At 55.2% G+C, this 18,634-nt stretch overlaps 8 protein-coding genes across 8 annotated transcripts; 4 read left to right on the plus strand and 4 right to left on the minus strand.

The window, feature by feature from the left end:
• Window positions 1–133: 133 nt before the first annotated feature.
• QBC33DRAFT_524015 (uncharacterized protein) lies at window positions 134–1,831 on the minus strand. Its single transcript, XM_060426691.1, has one exon. The coding sequence runs from the start codon at window positions 1,795–1,797 to the stop codon at window positions 514–516; it is 1,284 nt and encodes a 427-aa protein (XP_060287762.1). The 5' UTR covers window positions 1,798–1,831; the 3' UTR covers window positions 134–513.
• A 204-nt stretch (window positions 1,832–2,035) lies between these two features.
• On the plus strand, window positions 2,036–3,847 carry QBC33DRAFT_524017 (uncharacterized protein). Its single transcript, XM_060426692.1, has 2 exons — window positions 2,036–3,485; window positions 3,754–3,847. The coding sequence occupies exon 1, from the start codon at window positions 2,328–2,330 to the stop codon at window positions 3,345–3,347; it is 1,020 nt and encodes a 339-aa protein (XP_060287763.1). The 5' UTR covers window positions 2,036–2,327; the 3' UTR covers window positions 3,348–3,485; window positions 3,754–3,847.
• Window positions 3,848–4,963: 1,116 nt separating this feature from the next.
• On the plus strand, window positions 4,964–6,173 carry QBC33DRAFT_156809 (uncharacterized protein). The gene has a single exon (XM_060422208.1). The coding sequence runs from the start codon at window positions 5,089–5,091 to the stop codon at window positions 5,899–5,901; it is 813 nt and encodes a 270-aa protein (XP_060287764.1). The 5' UTR covers window positions 4,964–5,088; the 3' UTR covers window positions 5,902–6,173.
• A 739-nt stretch (window positions 6,174–6,912) lies between these two features.
• Window positions 6,913–8,253, plus strand: QBC33DRAFT_591996 (uncharacterized protein). The gene has a single exon (XM_060431670.1). It carries the CDS (start codon window positions 7,123–7,125, stop codon window positions 7,945–7,947), a length of 825 nt encoding a protein of 274 aa, XP_060287765.1. The 5' UTR covers window positions 6,913–7,122; the 3' UTR covers window positions 7,948–8,253.
• A 799-nt stretch (window positions 8,254–9,052) lies between these two features.
• QBC33DRAFT_524025 (mitochondrial carrier domain-containing protein) lies at window positions 9,053–10,424 on the minus strand. The gene is made up of 2 exons (XM_060426693.1): window positions 10,184–10,424; window positions 9,053–10,083 (listed from the first exon to the last, which is right to left on the minus strand). The coding sequence occupies exons 1-2, from the start codon at window positions 10,311–10,313 to the stop codon at window positions 9,410–9,412; spliced, it is 804 nt and encodes a 267-aa protein (XP_060287766.1). The 5' UTR covers window positions 10,314–10,424; the 3' UTR covers window positions 9,053–9,409.
• A 1,437-nt stretch (window positions 10,425–11,861) lies between these two features.
• On the minus strand, window positions 11,862–13,509 carry QBC33DRAFT_554715 (cation efflux family-domain-containing protein; the record flags this gene model as incomplete). The annotated part of the gene is made up of 2 exons (XM_060429545.1): window positions 11,862–12,936; window positions 13,007–13,509. 2 exons carry the CDS (start codon window positions 13,507–13,509, stop codon window positions 11,862–11,864), a joined length of 1,578 nt encoding a protein of 525 aa, XP_060287767.1.
• Window positions 13,510–14,199: 690 nt separating this feature from the next.
• Window positions 14,200–16,460, plus strand: QBC33DRAFT_156982 (glycosyl transferases group 1-domain-containing protein). Its single transcript, XM_060422210.1, has 3 exons — window positions 14,200–14,396; window positions 14,521–14,867; window positions 14,941–16,460. Exons 2-3 carry the CDS (start codon window positions 14,630–14,632, stop codon window positions 16,071–16,073), a joined length of 1,371 nt encoding a protein of 456 aa, XP_060287768.1. The 5' UTR covers window positions 14,200–14,396; window positions 14,521–14,629; the 3' UTR covers window positions 16,074–16,460.
• Window positions 16,461–16,513: 53 nt separating this feature from the next.
• On the minus strand, window positions 16,514–18,562 carry QBC33DRAFT_511068 (ubiquitin-conjugating enzyme E2 15; the record flags this gene model as incomplete). The annotated part of the gene is made up of 3 exons (XM_060425813.1): window positions 16,514–16,878; window positions 16,990–17,171; window positions 17,877–18,562. 3 exons carry the CDS (start codon window positions 18,560–18,562, stop codon window positions 16,514–16,516), a joined length of 1,233 nt encoding a protein of 410 aa, XP_060287769.1.
• Window positions 18,563–18,634: the final 72 nt, after the last annotated feature.

Genomic DNA, 18,634 nt, shown 5'->3' on the forward strand with positions numbered 1-18,634 from the left:
GGTCTGGCCGATACAGCTCCAGGAGTATGAATACCTGCCCACCTAGGTAGATGGTTGTAGCTCTCAAGCAAGACTACCACGTATCATGGAGACTCAAATACAACTAGCTCTGATAACTAATGAATTAACTACCCATGCTTTAATTTACATAAACATCACAAAGTCTAGGCCATGGATTTGACTTTAACCAAGTCATTGCATCGTTTCTCGGAGTCATCGCTTCCGCCCCCCCAGACACTCGAAGGTGCGGGCATGAAATCGGCTGTGCCATATTTTCAACAGACGGATTTGGCCTTCGATAATAGTTCAAAATACAACCCTTGTCCCTGCACAAAGGTAAGGTATGGCTGGCATGTGGGCGAGGGTATGTGTCAGGATCCATGGCATGGAGCCACTGGTGGGTAGGGTTGATATTAGTACGGTCTGTCTTGTGGCAGACCGGAATGCAGCGCTGGTAGGTGGCGACCAGACACACCGAGTTGCACATACCCCGAGGCCAATGTTTGCTCATGCCTACTTGCTCCATATGCCGTCCGAAACCAAAATATCTGTAGTAGGTATGATGGGCGTTCCATCCAGATGGAAAATCGTTGCAGAAAAGTTAAGGCATTTTGATGGATCTGGAGCACTCAGTCTCTTGTTATCCCCCATCTCATAGTAGATGCAGTCACACCGGGTTGGATCAAAACACGCCATCTCTGGTAAAGGATTTGTAGGGTATGAAGGCAACAAAATGCCAGCTGGCCCTTGTCGCAACCTCTGGAATAGCGCCCTCATCCCCAAGGCAGGCACCTGCCCGTCCAAGGTGCAGGTAAAAACGTCGAGACCACTATGGGGTTTCCACTCGTAATTGAGAACCACCGGGTTTGGGTTCTGCCTCAGCCCAGCAGTCTGGAGACAGGCCCGGGGCCAGGTCGGGGCTTCCTCGGCTGTCCAGCGTGTATCGTGGCTTGGATCATGGCACTCGATGTTGAAGTGGTCGAAGCAGGCCTGCCAGTCTCCAGGCTTGCGCTGCTGCCAGTCGGTTATATGTTCCTCGACGGCAGCCCAGGAGATGTGGACATGCTTGCACAACTGTACAGCTCCTTCACGGCTTAGACACTGTCGATTTCTCTTGTCAGACTGCTGATTGGAAGGGAAAAATCTCCGCATATCATGGTTAATGCCGCATGCATCGCAGTAAAGAGCATAACCTTGCAAAGAATCAAACTTGCAGATAGCCTGAAGTTTTAGAAAACGGTCTGATTTGAGGTTTGTAGTCTGAATAAACCAATTAAACCATCCCTTAACAGGAACATCGCACCAGAGATTGCAGTCGTTGCATAAGCCATCGCTTTGTAAGCGCTGTCGAAGTTGATGATACAGGTGGATAGGGAGACGCCAACGAGCTTCGGTAGAATAGCCAAATCTTTGGGAAGATGGAGGAGGCAACATTTGTTTCCAAATTTCCAATTCATAGATAAGACGCCGGAATATCCTCGAGACACGCCGGAGACAGTATAGGGTGAGAACGTCGTCGCCTATATAACGGAGGATGCAAAGCAAGAGCTCTTCTGGCAGCCGGCCGAGGGGGCTGTGATGGTTGTTGTAGACTTGCGCTGCTATCAAGGGGTCCATGGTGCGCTGCAGCTCATGCAAAGTGACCAGCATTCGAGATTGCTCCCTTTGGCCACCTTTGTCTTTCGGCTGGCCCTGTTGCCCTTGCTTCTTCTGTTCGTCATCTTGTTTTTTTGGATCCTCTTGACGTAGGCATGAGTAGAGCCTTTGGATCCATTGGATCCATCGTTTGAAAGCCATGTTTGCAAACAAGTGCTGAAAGAACTGGTGTTAGATGAAAAGGTGAAGTTGGAGACCCCGGCGCTGAAGTCCCGAGGAGATTACCAGGCATTATTAATAGTTCACCCTGCGTGGCTTTGGTGCCTTGCTGGACAAACTCTGACGAACAGGCTTTCGGCGTGGCGAACATTGTAACCAATAGCATACTTATTACACAGTCAGGCTTCATACCCGCTGCCAGTTAGATCTCAGTAACTAAGTAAACTCTCAATTTCGGTGTCCATCATGGTACGCGCAAGCTCAAACTTAACCTCCAAATTTAATGCAACTCGCTTCGCCGATGAGTGCAACACCTGACATTGCGGAGTATAAAACCTTCCACCACCAGGCACCTCCCACCCTGTCTCGTTTCCCAACTATTGATCGCCTAAGGGGACGCATATTCTCACCACCTTTGTGTTTGATGTTCGCAAATGCCCAAATCTCGTCGCTTTCATTCTCACACGGCACCCCGTTAAAACACATCGGGATCATGCACTACAGCCGCCTGCATGACAAACCTACCACCACCCACGAGCAGTCTTCCCAGCAGCAGTCTTCCCAGTTCACCGACGCGCAGCATCATGCCGACAGATGCGGATTTCGAGAGGGTCTTCGGGGAGTTGTGCGACAACCGCCCTGGCTTAGAAGAGATGAGCCAGCTTTTGCGTAAGGAATGGCCAGACCGCGCCGACAGAAAAGCGTTCAATGCCTGGCTCGACGCGAGAAGACGCCCACTGTTCTCAGTGAGCAACCTTGCTGCGAGCGAGCTTGTGGAAAAGGTTGATGCCATTTCCTTCCTGGACGACGCCGCAGTTGATATCCTCGACGACGAGATGCACAAAGACTTTCGAACGTGGATCGTCCTCGGCCGTATCGGCAAATATCTCTACCGTCTTGCCCCCGAGTCGTACCGCCTTCGACCGCAGGTTCTAGAACTTCCTCCTACAAACCGGAAAGTTCTCCTAGAGTCCTTCCTCGCTGTGAATTTGACAGTACAGCCTCGAGAGCCGTCGCTGCCTACCAATCGGCGAAGGGCAAACATGAGTGAAGAGTCGACTATCACGGCTGAATCCGATGATGTCAACTCCCCGGGTTTCGTCTTCTACCAGCTCGGCTACCTGGAGTATAGCTGCTACAAAGTCCAAGACATGCCCAAGAGCTATGAAGAGGCTGAGAGGAGAGAGTGGTTCAAAACTGGGTTCAACGTGGTTGCTGAACTATCTCGCTCCGGCACCGTTCGGTCCATCTACCTCGTTTTCGACATGTTTCCCGACGTGGATGAGGAATCCTGCGAGCGCTCTCAGTGGACGGGCTTGGACTGGGGCAGGCTGCCTTCTAGCAGGGGTGATGAGCAGTTCTCAATCGCGAGGATTGGCAAACGGCTCGGCGATTTTGGCTTGGACGTGGAGCTAGAGTTGACCGACTTGACTGAGCATCCTGTCGAGCTAGTCCGGGTCGTCCTGTCGGCAGACGGTTATCCGTTACCCATCAAGGTTAATCAGTATAATCGGATTAAGGTCGATGAGTGAGAGTTTGTGCTTGGTGTCGACTCCCACTGAGATAGATGGGTAGAAGAAGGTCCGCAAAACGGCTTAATGAGAACGGAGCTGAGAGAATGAAGGAGGAGTTGGAAGAATGAAAGTTAAGAAAGAGGGTGAACAGAACTAGTAGGTAACCTCCCATTAAGTCCTCGGTAGAGAGGGAATGGAAAGGGGTTCCCAGAAATGGAACTCCAGTCACCTGAAACTGCAGGATCTACTGCCAGCTCAGGCACATACCTTTTTTCTGCCGATGCTGGTATATATACCTTTCAAAGGTTGTCGGCCTCAGAAGGAGGTCGACCACGGAGATGTCGACCACGGAGTGTCTATTGAGGCAGAACACGGCAGAGGATAGACGTTCCTTGCAGTTGCACTGACGGTACCGCACGTTCAGGCAGGTCTTCCGATTATGGAGTGCATGAAAATTTGCGTTGCAAATCTTGCAAGCGACATACGTGAGATCAGATGACAGTGACGGCAGTAGCGACAACGACAGTAATCTCTGCCAAGGTGGTAATTAAACCAAAGTAGTCAAAGGCTCATATGTTTACTCCCCACCCGACTCGCGCGATATGGTTTGGGCAATGCGCCCTATCCGAACCCACGGCCCCCATTAATTACATCGAATCCGAGAGACCGTTCACAAGGGTATGCAAACCCAACAGCGCTTTTCACTTGACGCCTGCTGACTGGTCAGCAAGACAGCGCTCGCCAAAAACCAGAGAAAATCCAGATGTACTCGTCGTGAGCGACGATGAGAGAGACGACTACGAAATATCCACCGGAAACGCAGCCAACACGTGGCAGGTCCATCGCGGGCCACAGTGAAGATTCCATAGAAGATCAAACGGAAAGGTTTGGAGAAGAACCCGCTCTTCCCCCCTGGGATGCCATTGCTGTTGAAAAGACACACCTACGAGAAACCCCGACCCGTCGGCGCAAATCAGCTCAGATGGTTGCTTTGCTTAGGTCTAGGTGCACAATAATTCAGATAAGCTGCGCTTACCATAAGCGCGTTACTCTCGTTGAACATTGTGAGCGCAAACGGAAGGATATGGGCACACTTGGTGTTGTTGCCCTGGCACCTGCAAGCGGCTTGACTGCGTAATGCCCGGGTATAACCCGGTTGTGGAGCATCTCCATCAGCGTTGATGTCAGGTTTGTTAGCTTGTAATTATTGGTCAACCAGGGCCGTTGGGCCGAAGGTTTGTGTATCTATCTTCATGCAAACCACTACCGTGATGTTATGTGACAATCTGCCCGGCTCCTGAAAAGGAAACGTCCAACGCGTTGTCGTGGATGATGGGTTTGGTACGGACGATCTTTCCATCGCAGCAGGTTGCACCACCAAGTCGCTGCTCGGAAGCGACTACAAGGAAGAAATCATCGAGTCACCGAGGTTGCCTGAAACCCGACATCTCCAAATATGACGAGGCACTTATGGATCTGCCGTCTGCAATCATGTCCGGGGCTGCGTGATTGTTCTTCATGACCATGAGGATAGAGTCCATTGTTGCGTGTAATCGGGCGGGTGTAATCAGATTGGCCAAGGCCGAGCCGCATAATCGGGTAATCAGCGGCTCGGCTGCCCATTCCAACGACAAGCCATAAAATCCAGATGACGACATCAATCCCGTTCACAAACCTTGCCCGTGTTGCATCGATCTCTCGCCATCTGTCGACCCCTTGCCCCAATTTTTTTTAGCGCTTGCATTCATTCATCCCCAAGATGCCATCCTCGTGGTCGCTGACGGAGCATCTCCTCTCGATATCACCTGACGGGTACAAGGCCGCCACGCAGTCCCCATTCCTCCTCGCCGCCGCTGAGGGGAGGCTTCCCAAGGATATCCTCGGCCAGTGGCTCGCCAACGACCGGCTGTACATCCATGCGTACATCAAGGCCTCGGGCCACATGCTGGCCTCGCTGAACCTGCCGCAGCACGTCCCCGACGTGGAGGCGCCCGAGACGCAGCTTGTTGACTGGTTCACCGAGGCGCTGGTTGCCGTGAGGCGCGAGGAACGTCTCTTCATTGACGTTGCTTCCCGCTACGGGCTGCGTGTCGACCTGGAAGCCTCGGAGGCTGCTCGAGGGCTGGCGGAGCCGAGCTCGGTGTCTTCCGAGGAGAAGATTCTCGGACTCGTCTTGATGGAGGAGCTATTCGCGTCGACTGGCCCGTCTGATGTCGGCACGTCGAGCGCATTGACGCTCCCGTGGTTGGAAGGCGCGGTCACGTTCTGGGGTACGGAGAGGTGCTATCTGGATGCCTGGTCGTGGGCAAAGTCTCGCCAAGTCCTGGGGGCCGGCTCACAGGCACGGGAAGACGCGGATGGAGGGGCGTTGCGAAAAGAGTTCATCCCGAACTGGAGCAGCTCAGAATTTGCCAGATTTGTCGGCAAACTGGGAAGCATCATTGACCTTGCCGTATCCGACGCGATGGGAAGCCTTGGGGAACAGATTAAAGATGAGCTGCTGGAACGCGTTGAAGGAAAATGGAAATCCCTCCTCGCTGCAGAAGCTGCGTTCTGGCCAGCCATCGAGTAAGATATAGCACAGTGTAGCTAATTCTGAAAAGAAAAAGTCCCAGAACAGAAAAGAGCTTCGCTGTGTGTACCCCCATTTCCCGCTATGTGTACCCTTTCCCCACGTAACCATGTATTTATTTCAGTCTACCTAGAACTTGCGCCATCTAATGATACAACTACCAATGTCTGCTATATCTTACACAAACTTCGTTACAAGTACTGCACCAGCAGCTCCTAAATCAAATGCTACAAGAGATATACTTTAAGGAACGCTAAGGCGTAGGTGCAGGCAAGGTAAACATCTTCTAAGACAACCCTAGCAGTTAAAGTTGCTAGACAAGATAATGTTTAGAGTAGTATAGATTATACAGTAGGAATTTAACAGCTTTATTGCTTATACATATAGTATTCTTCTTCTTATAGTATCCTAGCAAGAGAAGCTCTAATTAAATTTATAATACAGTAGAAATACAATACATCAGACAGAAAAGAAAACACTTAGCAAGAAATAAAAGACTTATTAAAAAAAGCCTTTTGAAAAACACAACACCTTACATCAAGTCTACACCGCTCTAGCTAGACTTGCCATGTCACTTATAATGACCACTCCCTTAGAGAAGAGGGGGATGGAGAAACAGGCTGGGGGGAAAAAATGGCAAACATGGCAAAAAAAGTATGCCCCCAGATGCCCACTTGACAATGCGACGCCACAGCCGGAAAACAAGCTCCAGTAAATGCGGTACAAAGGTTGGCTGGGAATCGAACCCGCGTGCTCGTGGAATAGAGTGTTAGAACTAACACTCTTACCAACATGACCATTGCTGGTCGAAATTGTCACTCGATATTTGGAACTATATGACCATCCTGCGGCCAAGCACGGGCTACTGGCATCCTAGCTTCTGATGCACTCGCATTCATTCACTCAACGTCCCTACCAACCTACCTACCTGCCTGGCTGCCTTACGCAATCCAGGCCCACGTACCTGGGTCACTCCCAAGCATGGTGTTGCTAGGTAACGGTCACAGCGAGTTGTCTAACTCACAATCTTGAGCCCTACCTGCAAAATACTCTTCCTCCGAGACCTCTCTTTTCTGAGCCGACACCTTCATTTTTTCACGCAACTCTCTCCCCGTTGCAACCAAAAAAATAACAAAACGGGCTTCATGGCACACTTAAAGCCATCTCCATTTCAAATCAAGATCCCAACCAAATATCCTCTAAACTTGCAATATCTGCATCATGTCGATCCTTCTGATTCAGATCATGCCAAGGTCGGGCTTCAACTGGAGACGCAACACAGTCACCGCGCGGCATACCTACGATGCCAAGATCCAGACAGCCATCCGCATGGCCGGCCACCGTTTCGACAGGTCGCACGTGACCCCCATCCTCGCCGACACCCTTTACCGGGCCGCCAATGAGATTGAAGGATACCAGGCCCCGGCTTCCTCCTTTTTGTTCGGCGGAATGGACCTGGCCGACATGGGCATCGGCCCAGAAGACTTGGGCCTCGGTTTAGAAGACTTGGGCATCGACCCCGCGACCGTCGCCGCGGGCACCGGGGGACAGAAGACAGGAGACTCGGGGCTCGTCACCCTCTTCGACGCCATCAAGAAGGCCCAGGGTTCGGTTCCCTGGGCTCATGAGCTGCCCGCCGAGGTCTTTGCCGCTCTGCTCACCGAGATCAAGGCCGCCCGACTCTCCTGGCGCGCCGAGCGCGGCTACGCCAAGGGCGAGGCCGAGATGGAGCCCGGCAGCGCCGCAGCCATGCTCGCCGCCGCCGCCGACCGGTTCGCCGACGCCGTGACCTGCAGCAGCCTCGATGGGCAGGAGGAGCTCATGGGGTTCGCTGCCGGCCTCGGCGGGGACAACGACGCGCCTGCCGCCGGCCCCTCCAGCGCCGGCCCGATCACCCGACGGGTGGGCGAGATGACGATCGAGGAAGGAAACAGCACCGCGGGTGCAGAGGAGGACTCCGAGGGCTTCGGAGATGACGACGAAGAGGCTGGGGACGAGGAGGAGAGCTTCCAGGGCTTCGATGACGAGGCCATGGACCTCAACTAGATGGTCCCGGCGGAGAGATGAGGAAGTCTCCCGCGCCCAAGGAGAGAAGGATGAGAGAAAAAAGGCACCAATAGAAGCTAAGCCGAGATGTAAGGAGAAACGATTCTTGCGCTCCTGTACCTTAGCATGGACCTCCTGAACGGAATCAAAAGTCAAAGATTGCGGTGATTCGATGCATGCCTAGCACACATAACCGTTTGGCAGTATACTGAACTGTGGAAACCATCCCCTCCATCCTGTTGCGGATCTTGACAAGCGCCGATTTGAACCACGATGGTTGTTGTCGAAACGACAGCGAGCCTGGATGTCTGATTAAGGTTGGGACCCATGCAAGGGTTGCATACGTGATCGGAGCGGCCCGACGCCACAGAAACCCCACTAAGCGGGCCTCCCTGGTTCCATTTATCCCACCATGGCCAGACAAGTCCATCGAAATCTAACAAGTATCTTTATATCCTTTTCACGGTATTTCAAAACTGATCAATGAATGCAGGTGCTCACTTCTCGTCAACAAGGCCCAGCCATTTTACGGGGAAAGTCGCGTTAGGCCAATGGCCTTGACTACCCATCGGCTGGGTGCTCCTTCCCTTTCACTGAACCCCACACGAGGTTCTCTTGGATTCGGGAAACACCAAGAGCCCCAGGGAGTTGGTACAGGCGACGCTGGCGAGCGTATCACTCAGGAAGCCGGTTGAGAGTGCCGCGTAGTAATATGATGATGGCCCCATTTTCGGATACGGCTAGGCCAGCAGCGGTAAGATGTCGGTGGGGTACTCTCTGGCTTGTGCAATACCGAAGGCCGTCGTCTCAGTCTTCAAAAGCATCCTCGTATAGCTTCTACTGACGTGGAGATTCATTGAGCCTGTAGTGTTGCTCAATTTTCCTAACCGTGCCCATTCCACCTCGTTTGCAGGGAGACAGGAGAGAGACCTCAGGCGCTTGGTGTGGCAACTCCACCACCTGCCACCCCCACATTCGAGACTAGATCGCCTCCGGAGAGCAGCATCTAGATGGGAACTGTCACGCTCTCGTTGCGGGGATGGTAGGGTAGCCGTGATGCACTCAAATATGATTGAATAGGCAATGACAAAGACCGAGATATCGAGATGGGAAAAATAGATTGAATATCCTGAACTAGTGGCCTGATTCTATCGTAGTGTACATATTCGCTCTGTTCACCCTTCATATCTCCATCTTGAATCCTTGCTTAACCTGACCTGATACCTCCACATCGGACGCGGACACGACGGCTTGCGAGTTCTGCCCTGTCAGGAACGCAGCCACTTTGGCCACTTTGGCCGGTCTCGTAAGCCCCCAGATCCAGCCAGCGTGGGACTCTCCAATCCCCCACATGGTCCTCCATCCGGCAGGCCCAGCAAGATACTCCATGATACCCATCTAAATACCCCGGCTCCTTTCCAAGGGGAAGAAAAAATTGTAACCCAACAACATTCCAACCCTCTCAACCAAAGGCCTTGTTCATAGCCTGGTGCGCCAACTCGACGCCCAGGAACGTCGCCGCATTAGCGGGCACCGCCCTGGCGAGCGCGGGCCCGAAGCCGGGGAAGAAGGCGCGCAGGCCGCCCCTACCGTACACCTCCTTGATGATGCTGCCGACGGTGACGTTCCCCTCGGAGGTCTGCAGCCTGCTCTTGACGGTGTCGATGGGGAAGACGGGTATCCACATGGCGACGCCGGCAGCGGCGCCGGCGCACGTCACCGCCATCAGGCTCAGCTGGCCGCTCGGCTTGCCCGTGGCCGGGTCGACGGGCGTCAGGCGGCGTTTGATGTACTCGTAGGCGGCGAAGTAGGCGGCGGAGCCGGGACCGTCACGGGCCAGCGTGGCGGCGCTGCCGCGAAACACGGACCGCACGCCGCCCTCGCGGTACAGCTGGCGCACCACGTCCACGCCGCCGCTGTACCGCGGCTTCTCGCCGGGAGCCAGCTTGCGCTGGCCCTGCACCTGCAGGATCACCTTGACCCGCTCAAAGGGCGCCGTGATGGCCGTCATGGGCACCGCCGAGAAGAACCCGGCCGCCGAGATCTGGCCGATCGAGAGCGTGCCGTCGGGCGCGACCGTGGACACGCTGCGGACGAGGCTCTTGCCGACGTCGTAGCCCCAGAAGGAGACGGCGACTGGGTAGCGGGGATTGAGTTAGCGAAATGGGGGCGAAGAAAAATGAGGATAGACGACCAGAGACGGGAAGAAAAGAAACCTGGGAGGAGGAAGACTCACACATTGGCGTCACGCCCACCAGCGGCGCGCTCACGCCCGCGTACAAGCCCCTCCGCAGGCCGTCCCTCGCGATACCCTTCCTGACGACGTCGATGGCGCCCGAGTAGACGCCCTTCTCGGCCGTCTGCATGCGCACCTTGACGAGGTCGAAGGGGTGGCCGACGACGACGGCGCACACGCCGCCGAAGCCGCCCGCGGCGAGCGAGCGCAGCTGCGCGAACGTCGTCGACGCCGCAGCCTTGGCCTCGGTCTTCAGCTCGGCCTTGAGCTCGCCCTTGCTCTCGGGCACGTGGATCTTGTCGGCGACGGACGCCGGGAGGGCGTCGTGCAGCTTCTGGTTGAGCGCCGCGCCGGGCGAGGAGCCCGGCGGCGATGGCGACGAGGAGCCGGACATGGTCGGTTGTTTGTGTGGCGGGACGAGGGTGCTGGACTTCGAGGGGAGAGGCTAGGTTCGCGGACGAACGGCGGCTCGGTTCGCGGACAATTGGCTCAGTCCTTGAGGGCAAACGCTCGCAGTAGGGATTCCGACGATGGCTGGCTTAACGCTTGGTTTATTGAACTGAGGATCTTGTTTGTGGTGAAGAAATAAAATATTTGGCAATTTCGAGCTGCGAGTCGCGTGTGCCCCAGATTGCTGTCGCTGTCTGGAAGAATTGCCCCGAGCAGCCACGACGTCACCGGCGAACCTCGGCAAAAAATAGCGCCGGCTTGCTTTTTTCTCCTGACAATCACGAGCTTAAGACTTAAACTAAACGGGCGTGTTGGACAAACTGTTCTCGAGTCGTGCCTCGCCAAAAAGAGAACTGTGTGGTTTAAAAACTAGGGATTATGGTGATTATGGTCTCGACATTTTCGAAAAATAACCAGTTTTAATACGCAACCCCCGAAACTTTTATTTTATTTTATTTTTGACTTCTCCAACATTTCTTTCTCCGCACCCTGCCTCGGTCGTTCGGCTCCCCAAGTGCAACACCGCACTGTTAAAATGGCGGCAAAGCTAACAAGCAATGTGGGGGTGGCCTCGGCATCGTGGGTGGGTGGAGGGGCAAGAGACTGGCTGGCGGCTGCAGGGACCTAGGGACTAATGGCACCATCCCGGTCTAGGTAAACAATGATCTAATCTGCCCGGACAGGCGGATGACACCCGGAATCCAACTCGACCCCGCGAATCATCTATCTGCGCTGCACATATGGAACGAGGCATTAGGGCAAACGGAAACCGAGTCCAGGTCGTCCGGCTTGGCTACTTTATTAACTCAGGAAGGGGTGGTGTTGGGATATCGATTGCAGGCAATTCAATATCATGCCGAAGACCTGCATTAGGAGGCATGACCTCTCTCCAATGACAAGGATGCTGACGTGAGGAGATGCAAGGCCATGAGGGTATCGATAATACAATACAGAGGCCATGCTTTCTACTGTCTGCATGGGCCAGGTTTGATATGTGCCACGGAAAGTATCTGCCGGGACAAGATCAAGGAAGATAGACATATACACAATAGAAGAAAAAGGCAAATTCAGATCCCGTCCAATCCATGCAATAATACAAGATCCAAGTCGTGGCCATTTCAACCAGGCCCCAGACATCAGACGAGGCTGATGCAAGCCAAGGCAGCGACTATTCCGAACCTAGACATCACACATTTTGCAACCCTCCGCAACATTTCGCCCCGTCTTGCTAGAAGAAACTGGAGCTCCCGACAGATTTATGTTGCGAAAGGCGACTGCGGCCAACTCCACACCAGCAGCTGGTATCGCCTTCCCGCTCCACTTGGATCGTGACGTCCATGTCCTTCTGGAGGAGGTAGTTCCGCACGCGGTCTCGAACATCGTCCATATCCGCGCCTCTAACGGCGACGACGTGCATAACGCCGACGAGCCTGTTCCCCTGCGGCCCGTGGCCGGTGTTGCGGTCGTCCATCCAGAACTTGGGGACGCTGTAACCCGCCACTCCTCTCAGCCCCGATATGCCGGATAGGGTCTCCCGGAGGCTGTACTCGACGTCGTCTGGTATGGTGATCAACAGTCTTCTTGCCGAGGACTTCACCAACGGGATGGCGGACAGCAAGATGAGGACGGCGATCAGGAATGAGGCCAAGGGGTCCCATCCGGCCCACCCCCATAGACGAGTGAGGATTGTCGAGACAATGACCGCGCCGCTGCCGAGCGTGTCGGCCAAGACGTGTAGGTAAATGCCGTACATGTTCTCGTTTGTATGCGAATGTGCATGCGAGTGGCCGTGGGAGTGGCCATGCTTCTCGTCGTGGGAGTGGGAGTGGGAGTGGGAGTTATCATGGGAATGGTCATGCGAGTGACCATGGGAATGCTCGTCATGCGAGTGGGAGTGGGAGTGTCCCCCACCGCAACTGCTCGAGTGGTCGTGGCCATGGTGATGGTGACCGAAGGCGAACATGCCGACCAGGTTGACCAGAAGGCCAAGTGTACTAACGACGAAAAGCTCCATCAAGCGCTTTGTCTCCCTCCCCTCTATTATCCTCTCAAACGCCTCGAACATGATCTCAACGCTGATCAACACCAAGAACAGGCCGTTGGCAAAGCCGCTTAGAGTCTCGATCTTGCCGAAGCCGTACGGAAACCTCTCGCTCGGCGGCCATTTACTCGCGACGGCGGCGAACAACCCTACGGCAAGGGCCACGCAGTCGAAAAACATGTGTATGCTATCGCTCAGGAGGCCGAGCGAGTCGGTCACGTAGCCATAGAAGGCCTGGACTCCCATGAAGCAGAAGTTGAGACTGCGGGGCGATTTGGTCAGCAAGCTGTCGGTCCCAAGTCTAAAAGAACCCCCTTTTTTAGAAAACATACGTCATGAAGTAGAATATCCGACGAGAATCCTTCTCCGCCACGATCGCGTGCAACAACGGCCATCTCGAAGTGTAGGGAAGGAGGAGACTCGTGAATCTTGACCGCTCGAGGGAGCGATCGCGCTGCGGATCGGATGCGGGCGGAGGTTGATATGCCCCAGCAGCATCAAAGCTGGCGTTCGAGGGTGTTATCAATGGCTTGCCCCCCGCCGTCGAGTCCGTCTTCCAGTGCCCATTGGCGAGCGGCGGCGGGAGATTCGGTCGAGTCACGAGCGGGTGATTCGAGTTCGCTCGGTATTGGGAATGGTTGTGCTCGCAGGAATGGCTGTGATCATGGAGCATGTTGGCGCTGCCATTGGAAGCCGGTTCGGATGTCTTGCGGGAGCGGGACCCGTGTAGCGAGCCTAGTGATGCCTGCGAGCGCGAGTGGCTGTGTATATGGTCTGATGAGTGGTGGTGATGGGATGGAATCGCCGCAGCGGGAAGAGAGTATGTGGACGTCATGGTCAGATCAACTGGCCACTGGGAGCTCGAATGGGATGCCTGGAGTTGGTGGCTTTCGCATGTCGGAGCCTCGGTGCTCCTGGTATGATCAAATCTCAAGTCATGGGGGGAGGGACTCGACCTCGTCGGCCCAGTCGAGCGAAACTGAAGTGGAATCGATCGAGGACCCGTCAAGGGCGCAAGGCTGTCTGTCTAGTATTGTCGATGGTATCTGCAATCGACTGTCTAACCAATCTAGTCGACACTAATGCGGCAGATGAAGTTCTGGATGAAGCGCAGACTTGTCGAGACTTGTCGCACGTGGTGTCTTTGAATGAGACAACTGGCGGGACCACTTTGTTTACTAGGCAGTCTGGCCTGGAACTTGGACTTGGCGCTCCCTAATTACCTACGAATAATGTATGGGTACGGATCCGTCGTGGCGCGAAAAAAATAATAAAAAAGTTGGAACAGGCTCCGAGAACCAAGTCGTTGCAAACATCCAAACCAGAACAAGACCAGATATTCGACGCCGCTTTTGCCACTGATGATCGAGATTCATGGGAGTTGCTTGTGTTCCATTCCGCATTCGATCCATTCAATCCCCCACGTCGTCCCCTCCACCTTCTCTTTCTGTGACCAGTTTCTCTTTTGGCGACGGCTGTGTGTGGGGAAAGGTCGCTATCCGTATCCCAATTGGCACGCTTACCGCGTGGCATCCCTAATCCCGGGCTGATAATCTCCGCTAGTATTAACGTGCATTGGAGGCCCAGAACGTTAACAGTAGCAATCAGAATTAGGTGCATAACTTACCTATGCTGAGAACCCGTCACCCAATGCATGCGAGGCTAAGCCTTTCTCCTCGAAGCAGATAGAGGTGTCTATATCAAGTTTGAGGTCGCGAAATGGTGAGCATCTTTACAATCCTACACCTTGGCTCTTGAGGGAGAGGTGGCACGAGGGGTTTCGAGGCTTTCCAGCTTGTGTTATTTCTACGCAGCTGCCACACATTCATTAACCTCGTCTCACAAGATGACAACTGTCATCCGCTTGTGAAAACGCAACGGCCCGAAGAGCAATTGCGACTCATTGTTCATTAACTTGACCTAGATATATACTTGTCTGTCGAGGGTTTAGCAACATGATGTCGCTCAACATTATGATATACCCTCTCGTTCTCTGCCTCTCGGGTCTGTTACTATGGGTTGCGTGCCTGGTCTTCGGTCCAGAGGCGTATAAGTCGCCTGCCCAGGGGGAAAGAACACAGGTCTCTGTTCAGATCCTAGTTCTTGGGGATCTCGGGCGAAGTCCACGCATGACATATCATGCTCTTAGCATCGCCAGACGTGGAGGCACAGTAGACCTCATCGGCTACCTTGGTCGGTGTCCGACAGCCTGCTTAGCTTCAAATGAACGCCGCTGACAGACATACAGAGAGCACACTCCATCCAGACTTGCTCCATAATCCTCAAATCCGCATAAGCGCACTCCCCCCGCCTCCCAAGCCGCCCGGCTTTATCCCCTTTGTGATCTTCGGCCCATGGAAGGTCTTGTGTCAGCTCTATCATCTTGCCTGGCTACTCAGCTATCGCCTCAAGCCGGCCCAGTGGCTCCTTGTCCAGAACCCACCCTCGATACCGACCCTTTTCATTGCCAGTCTTGTCTGCTACGTGCGCAACACTCGGCTTATGATTGACTGGCACAACTATGGCTGGACAATCTTGGCTGGCACCCGGGGGCCACGGCACCCGCTAGTGCATATCTCCAAGGCATATGAATGCTTCTTCGGCAAGCTGGGTAGCTTCAATCTCACCGTGACCGAAGCCATGGGCCGCCAACTACGCCAGGCCCCATACAACATCAGATCACCAATGCTGACTGTCCACGACCGGCCCGCAACCATCTTCCAACCGATCCACTCCCAGTCAGAAAGGGAGAAGGTCCTCACCCGCATCTTCCCAGGCCACGAACTGGTCCCCCGCGTTCTCGACGGCAGCATACGACTCATCGTCAGCAGCACGAGCTGGACGCCTGACGAGGACTTCTCCCTGCTCCTGGACGCGCTGGTCCAATACGCCAACGACGCCGACGACGCCAGCAAGATGGGCCCACCCACGCCGGTGCTCGCCATCATCACGGGTAAGGGCCCGCAGAAGGAGATGTACCTAGAGCGGGTGGCGGCCCTCCAGAAGAGCGGCTCGCTCCCCAACGTCACCATCGAGACGGCCTTCCTGCCCTTCCCGGACTACGCGGGCCTGCTGGCCTGCGCGGACCTCGGCATCTGCCTCCACATGAGCAGCTCGGGCGTCGACCTGCCCATGAAGGTCGTCGACATGTTCGGCGCCGGCCTCCCCGTCGCCGCGTACTCGGGCTACGAGAGCTTCGCCGAGCTGGTCCACGAGGGCCGCAACGGCCGCGGGTTCGAGACGCCGGAGGAGCTCGCGGGGATCCTCCGCCGGCTGCTCGGCGACGGGGGCGGGCGCGAGCTCGGCAGCCTGAGGGTAGGGGCTGTGGAGGAGGGGAGGAGGCGGTGGGATGAGGAATGGGATGCCACGGTCGCGCCGGTATTGGGCTTGGCTGCCTAGACGATGAGGTCCAGCGCGGGATGGCGCAGCGATGGCGCAGCGATGGATGGGAATCATAGACGGCTCTGCCATGTTCGCACTCTTCTTGGGCATATGGCGTAGCAAATGGAGAGATAGCAGAAGAGGCGTGCATAACCTGGGGCTTTCCCAATATTTCGGCGAACCAAGTCATCATGTTGGCCTTTCTGTTTGACACTTGAAGATCGCTTGCCGAACCCCAACTCCAGATGTTGCAACACAATTTCATGTCGCAAGCTCTGCTTGACAACGCTTGAATGTAATTCCCTCGCTTAATGAGCCTTGTTCTTCGCCTGTGGTGGTTAGAATTTGCCCCCTTGCAGATGCATTCGAGTAAAAATTTCTTGTCTGCTCTCCCCCCCTTTATCTCTTCCTCCCAACAGCCCCCTTCCTCCCGCTTCCAACCCCATCCGTCGGTCGTATCAATCCTCGCCCAAGCTCTCCCTCACGCACTTCCTACACCTGCGCCGGAACTCCTTTCCCCGCCCCTCGCGGTCCTCCCTCAGCAGTTTCGCGGCCTCGAGGTTGGCGGGGCTCTCGTCGTTGGGGTCGGCGAACAGGCTGATGACGCTCAGCAGGATGGTCTCGGGGGTCTGCACGGGGCTCCACCGCTCGCTGGCGGCCTCGTAGCCGAACCGGTCCTCCTCGGGCGGGTGCAGGATCGAGATGCACAGCTCGCCGCTCTCGTAGATGTTGGGGTGGAAGGGGATCGGCTGCTGGAACCGGAGCGTCGGCGGCATGTGCGGGTACGCTGGCGGGAAGGTGAGGTGCGCGCGGAAGTTCCCCCCTGGTGTGTCGCACGGCGTTAGTTTGTTCTGTGGGGGAGGGGGAAGAGGACGAGGGGCCGGAGCTGGGACTGAGGGAAAGGCAGGGGGGAAGATGAGGTCTTCAAACTTACCGCCGTAGTACTTGCAGTCATCGTTGATCATGAGCATCACCTCCCACTCGAAAATGTTGTCGTCCTTGACCAATCCGCAGGATATGCCCGGGATGTCCTTGCCAGCCTGCATCTGCTTCAGCTGCCGCTGCAGGAGGGAGGCAGCTGCCGAGCCTGCCGAGCCTGCCATGCCGACCGGGTTTCTGGTTAGCAATGGAGTTGTGCGCCACGAAGCTAGCAAGAGCAGACGGGTATTATATGAGCGACGAGTTTGTCGAGGGGTCGTGGAGGGGTTGTGCGGGAGATGATCTGCGTCGAGGTTCGGCCAGACCAAGGGACTTGGCCTGCTATTCCTAGGGTCTACGAGTGAGTCGTGGAATAGAGCTGTTGTGAGGTCTTCAAAACGATCCCAATACACAGATATGAACCCCTTGGACGCCCGTCGACTCTCAAGATCAAATATAGGTAGGTACTTATCAAGGGTGTCTTGCAGAAGTTGGTTGACAGAAATGGTGGGGTCTCGAACGACGATCCACCTTCAGCCGCTAGAGAGCCTGGGCGCGAATCCCGGTCATGCATATCTCCGTGACTGTGAGAGGTCGAGACTCTAGACTACAAAAATATCATGATGGGGCTGTAGTGCAGATAGGAAGGGTTCCAAAACCATGACCGACTTCATGTTCTATGCTTATATAGTATCCGTACTCCGAAAAACATCCTGACTCCGGCCTGTATCTCATAGGCAAAGTGCATCTCCAAGTGTCGTGCATGGCAGTAGTATACATGGAAGTTCAACCACCGGGCCCGAGTGTGGTTTAGGTATTGGTAGGTAAAAGGTGGCCGCAGGTTAAGGGTTGTTGGTGATGGGGAGGCGGAAGAGCCAGGTTCACTTCTTTGACGATCCAAACCCTGTAAACCCCATGACCGCCATCATGTCATCCTCGTCGTGCTCGCCCTCGATCCTCACGTCGTCGCCGTACTCGGTCTTGACCTTCTTCGCCTCCTCCTTCTCGAGCCGTTTCCTGTCTGCCGCGTCCTTCTTCTTTCGCCTCTTCTCCTCCCTCTCCTTGTCGTCTTCCTCCTTCCTCACCTGCAGCCTCTCTTGCAGCGTGATGATATCCTCCCTCTTCCTGGCCTGCATCCGCTCCCAGACGGCCTCGATCCGCGCGTGCACCTCCTCCGCCGTCGCCTTCCTCACCTCGCCGGTGTGGCCCGTCGCCCGCTGGTGCTGCATGCTGTTCACGTGCTCGATCCACTGCTTGTTGTCCTTGAAGGTCAGCTCGCACGTCTCGCAGAAGAACCCGGCGCCGCGGCCCCTCTTGCCGACCGCCGAGCCGGCGGGCACGAGGGTCGTCGTGCCGACGAGCTTGCTGAAGTCCTGCGTCGCATTTCGGGCTGTCGTGAGCGTCTCGGAGCCGTCCAGCGGCTTGTAGTATTTCTTGCCCGCGAGCTTGGCCTCGTAGCGCGCCTTGCGCTCCTCCCTCTCTCCTTCCTCTCGATTCTTGGCCTTGGCGGCATACTCCTCGACATCGTACTTCTTGCGGAAGTCGGTGTCGCCTGCGGCCTGGCCGTAGGCGGAGGTTTTGTTTGACATGTTCGGATAGGTATGCCTCGTGTTTGCCTTGAGATTGTATGACCCGATAAATGCGGCGAGGGATGAGAGACC

This window comes from Phialemonium atrogriseum, assembly GCF_030411735.1.
Source record: "Phialemonium atrogriseum strain 8032-3 unplaced genomic scaffold QBC33scaffold_2, whole genome shotgun sequence".
Taxonomy (NCBI): Eukaryota; Fungi; Ascomycota; class Sordariomycetes; order Cephalothecales; family Cephalothecaceae; genus Phialemonium; species Phialemonium atrogriseum.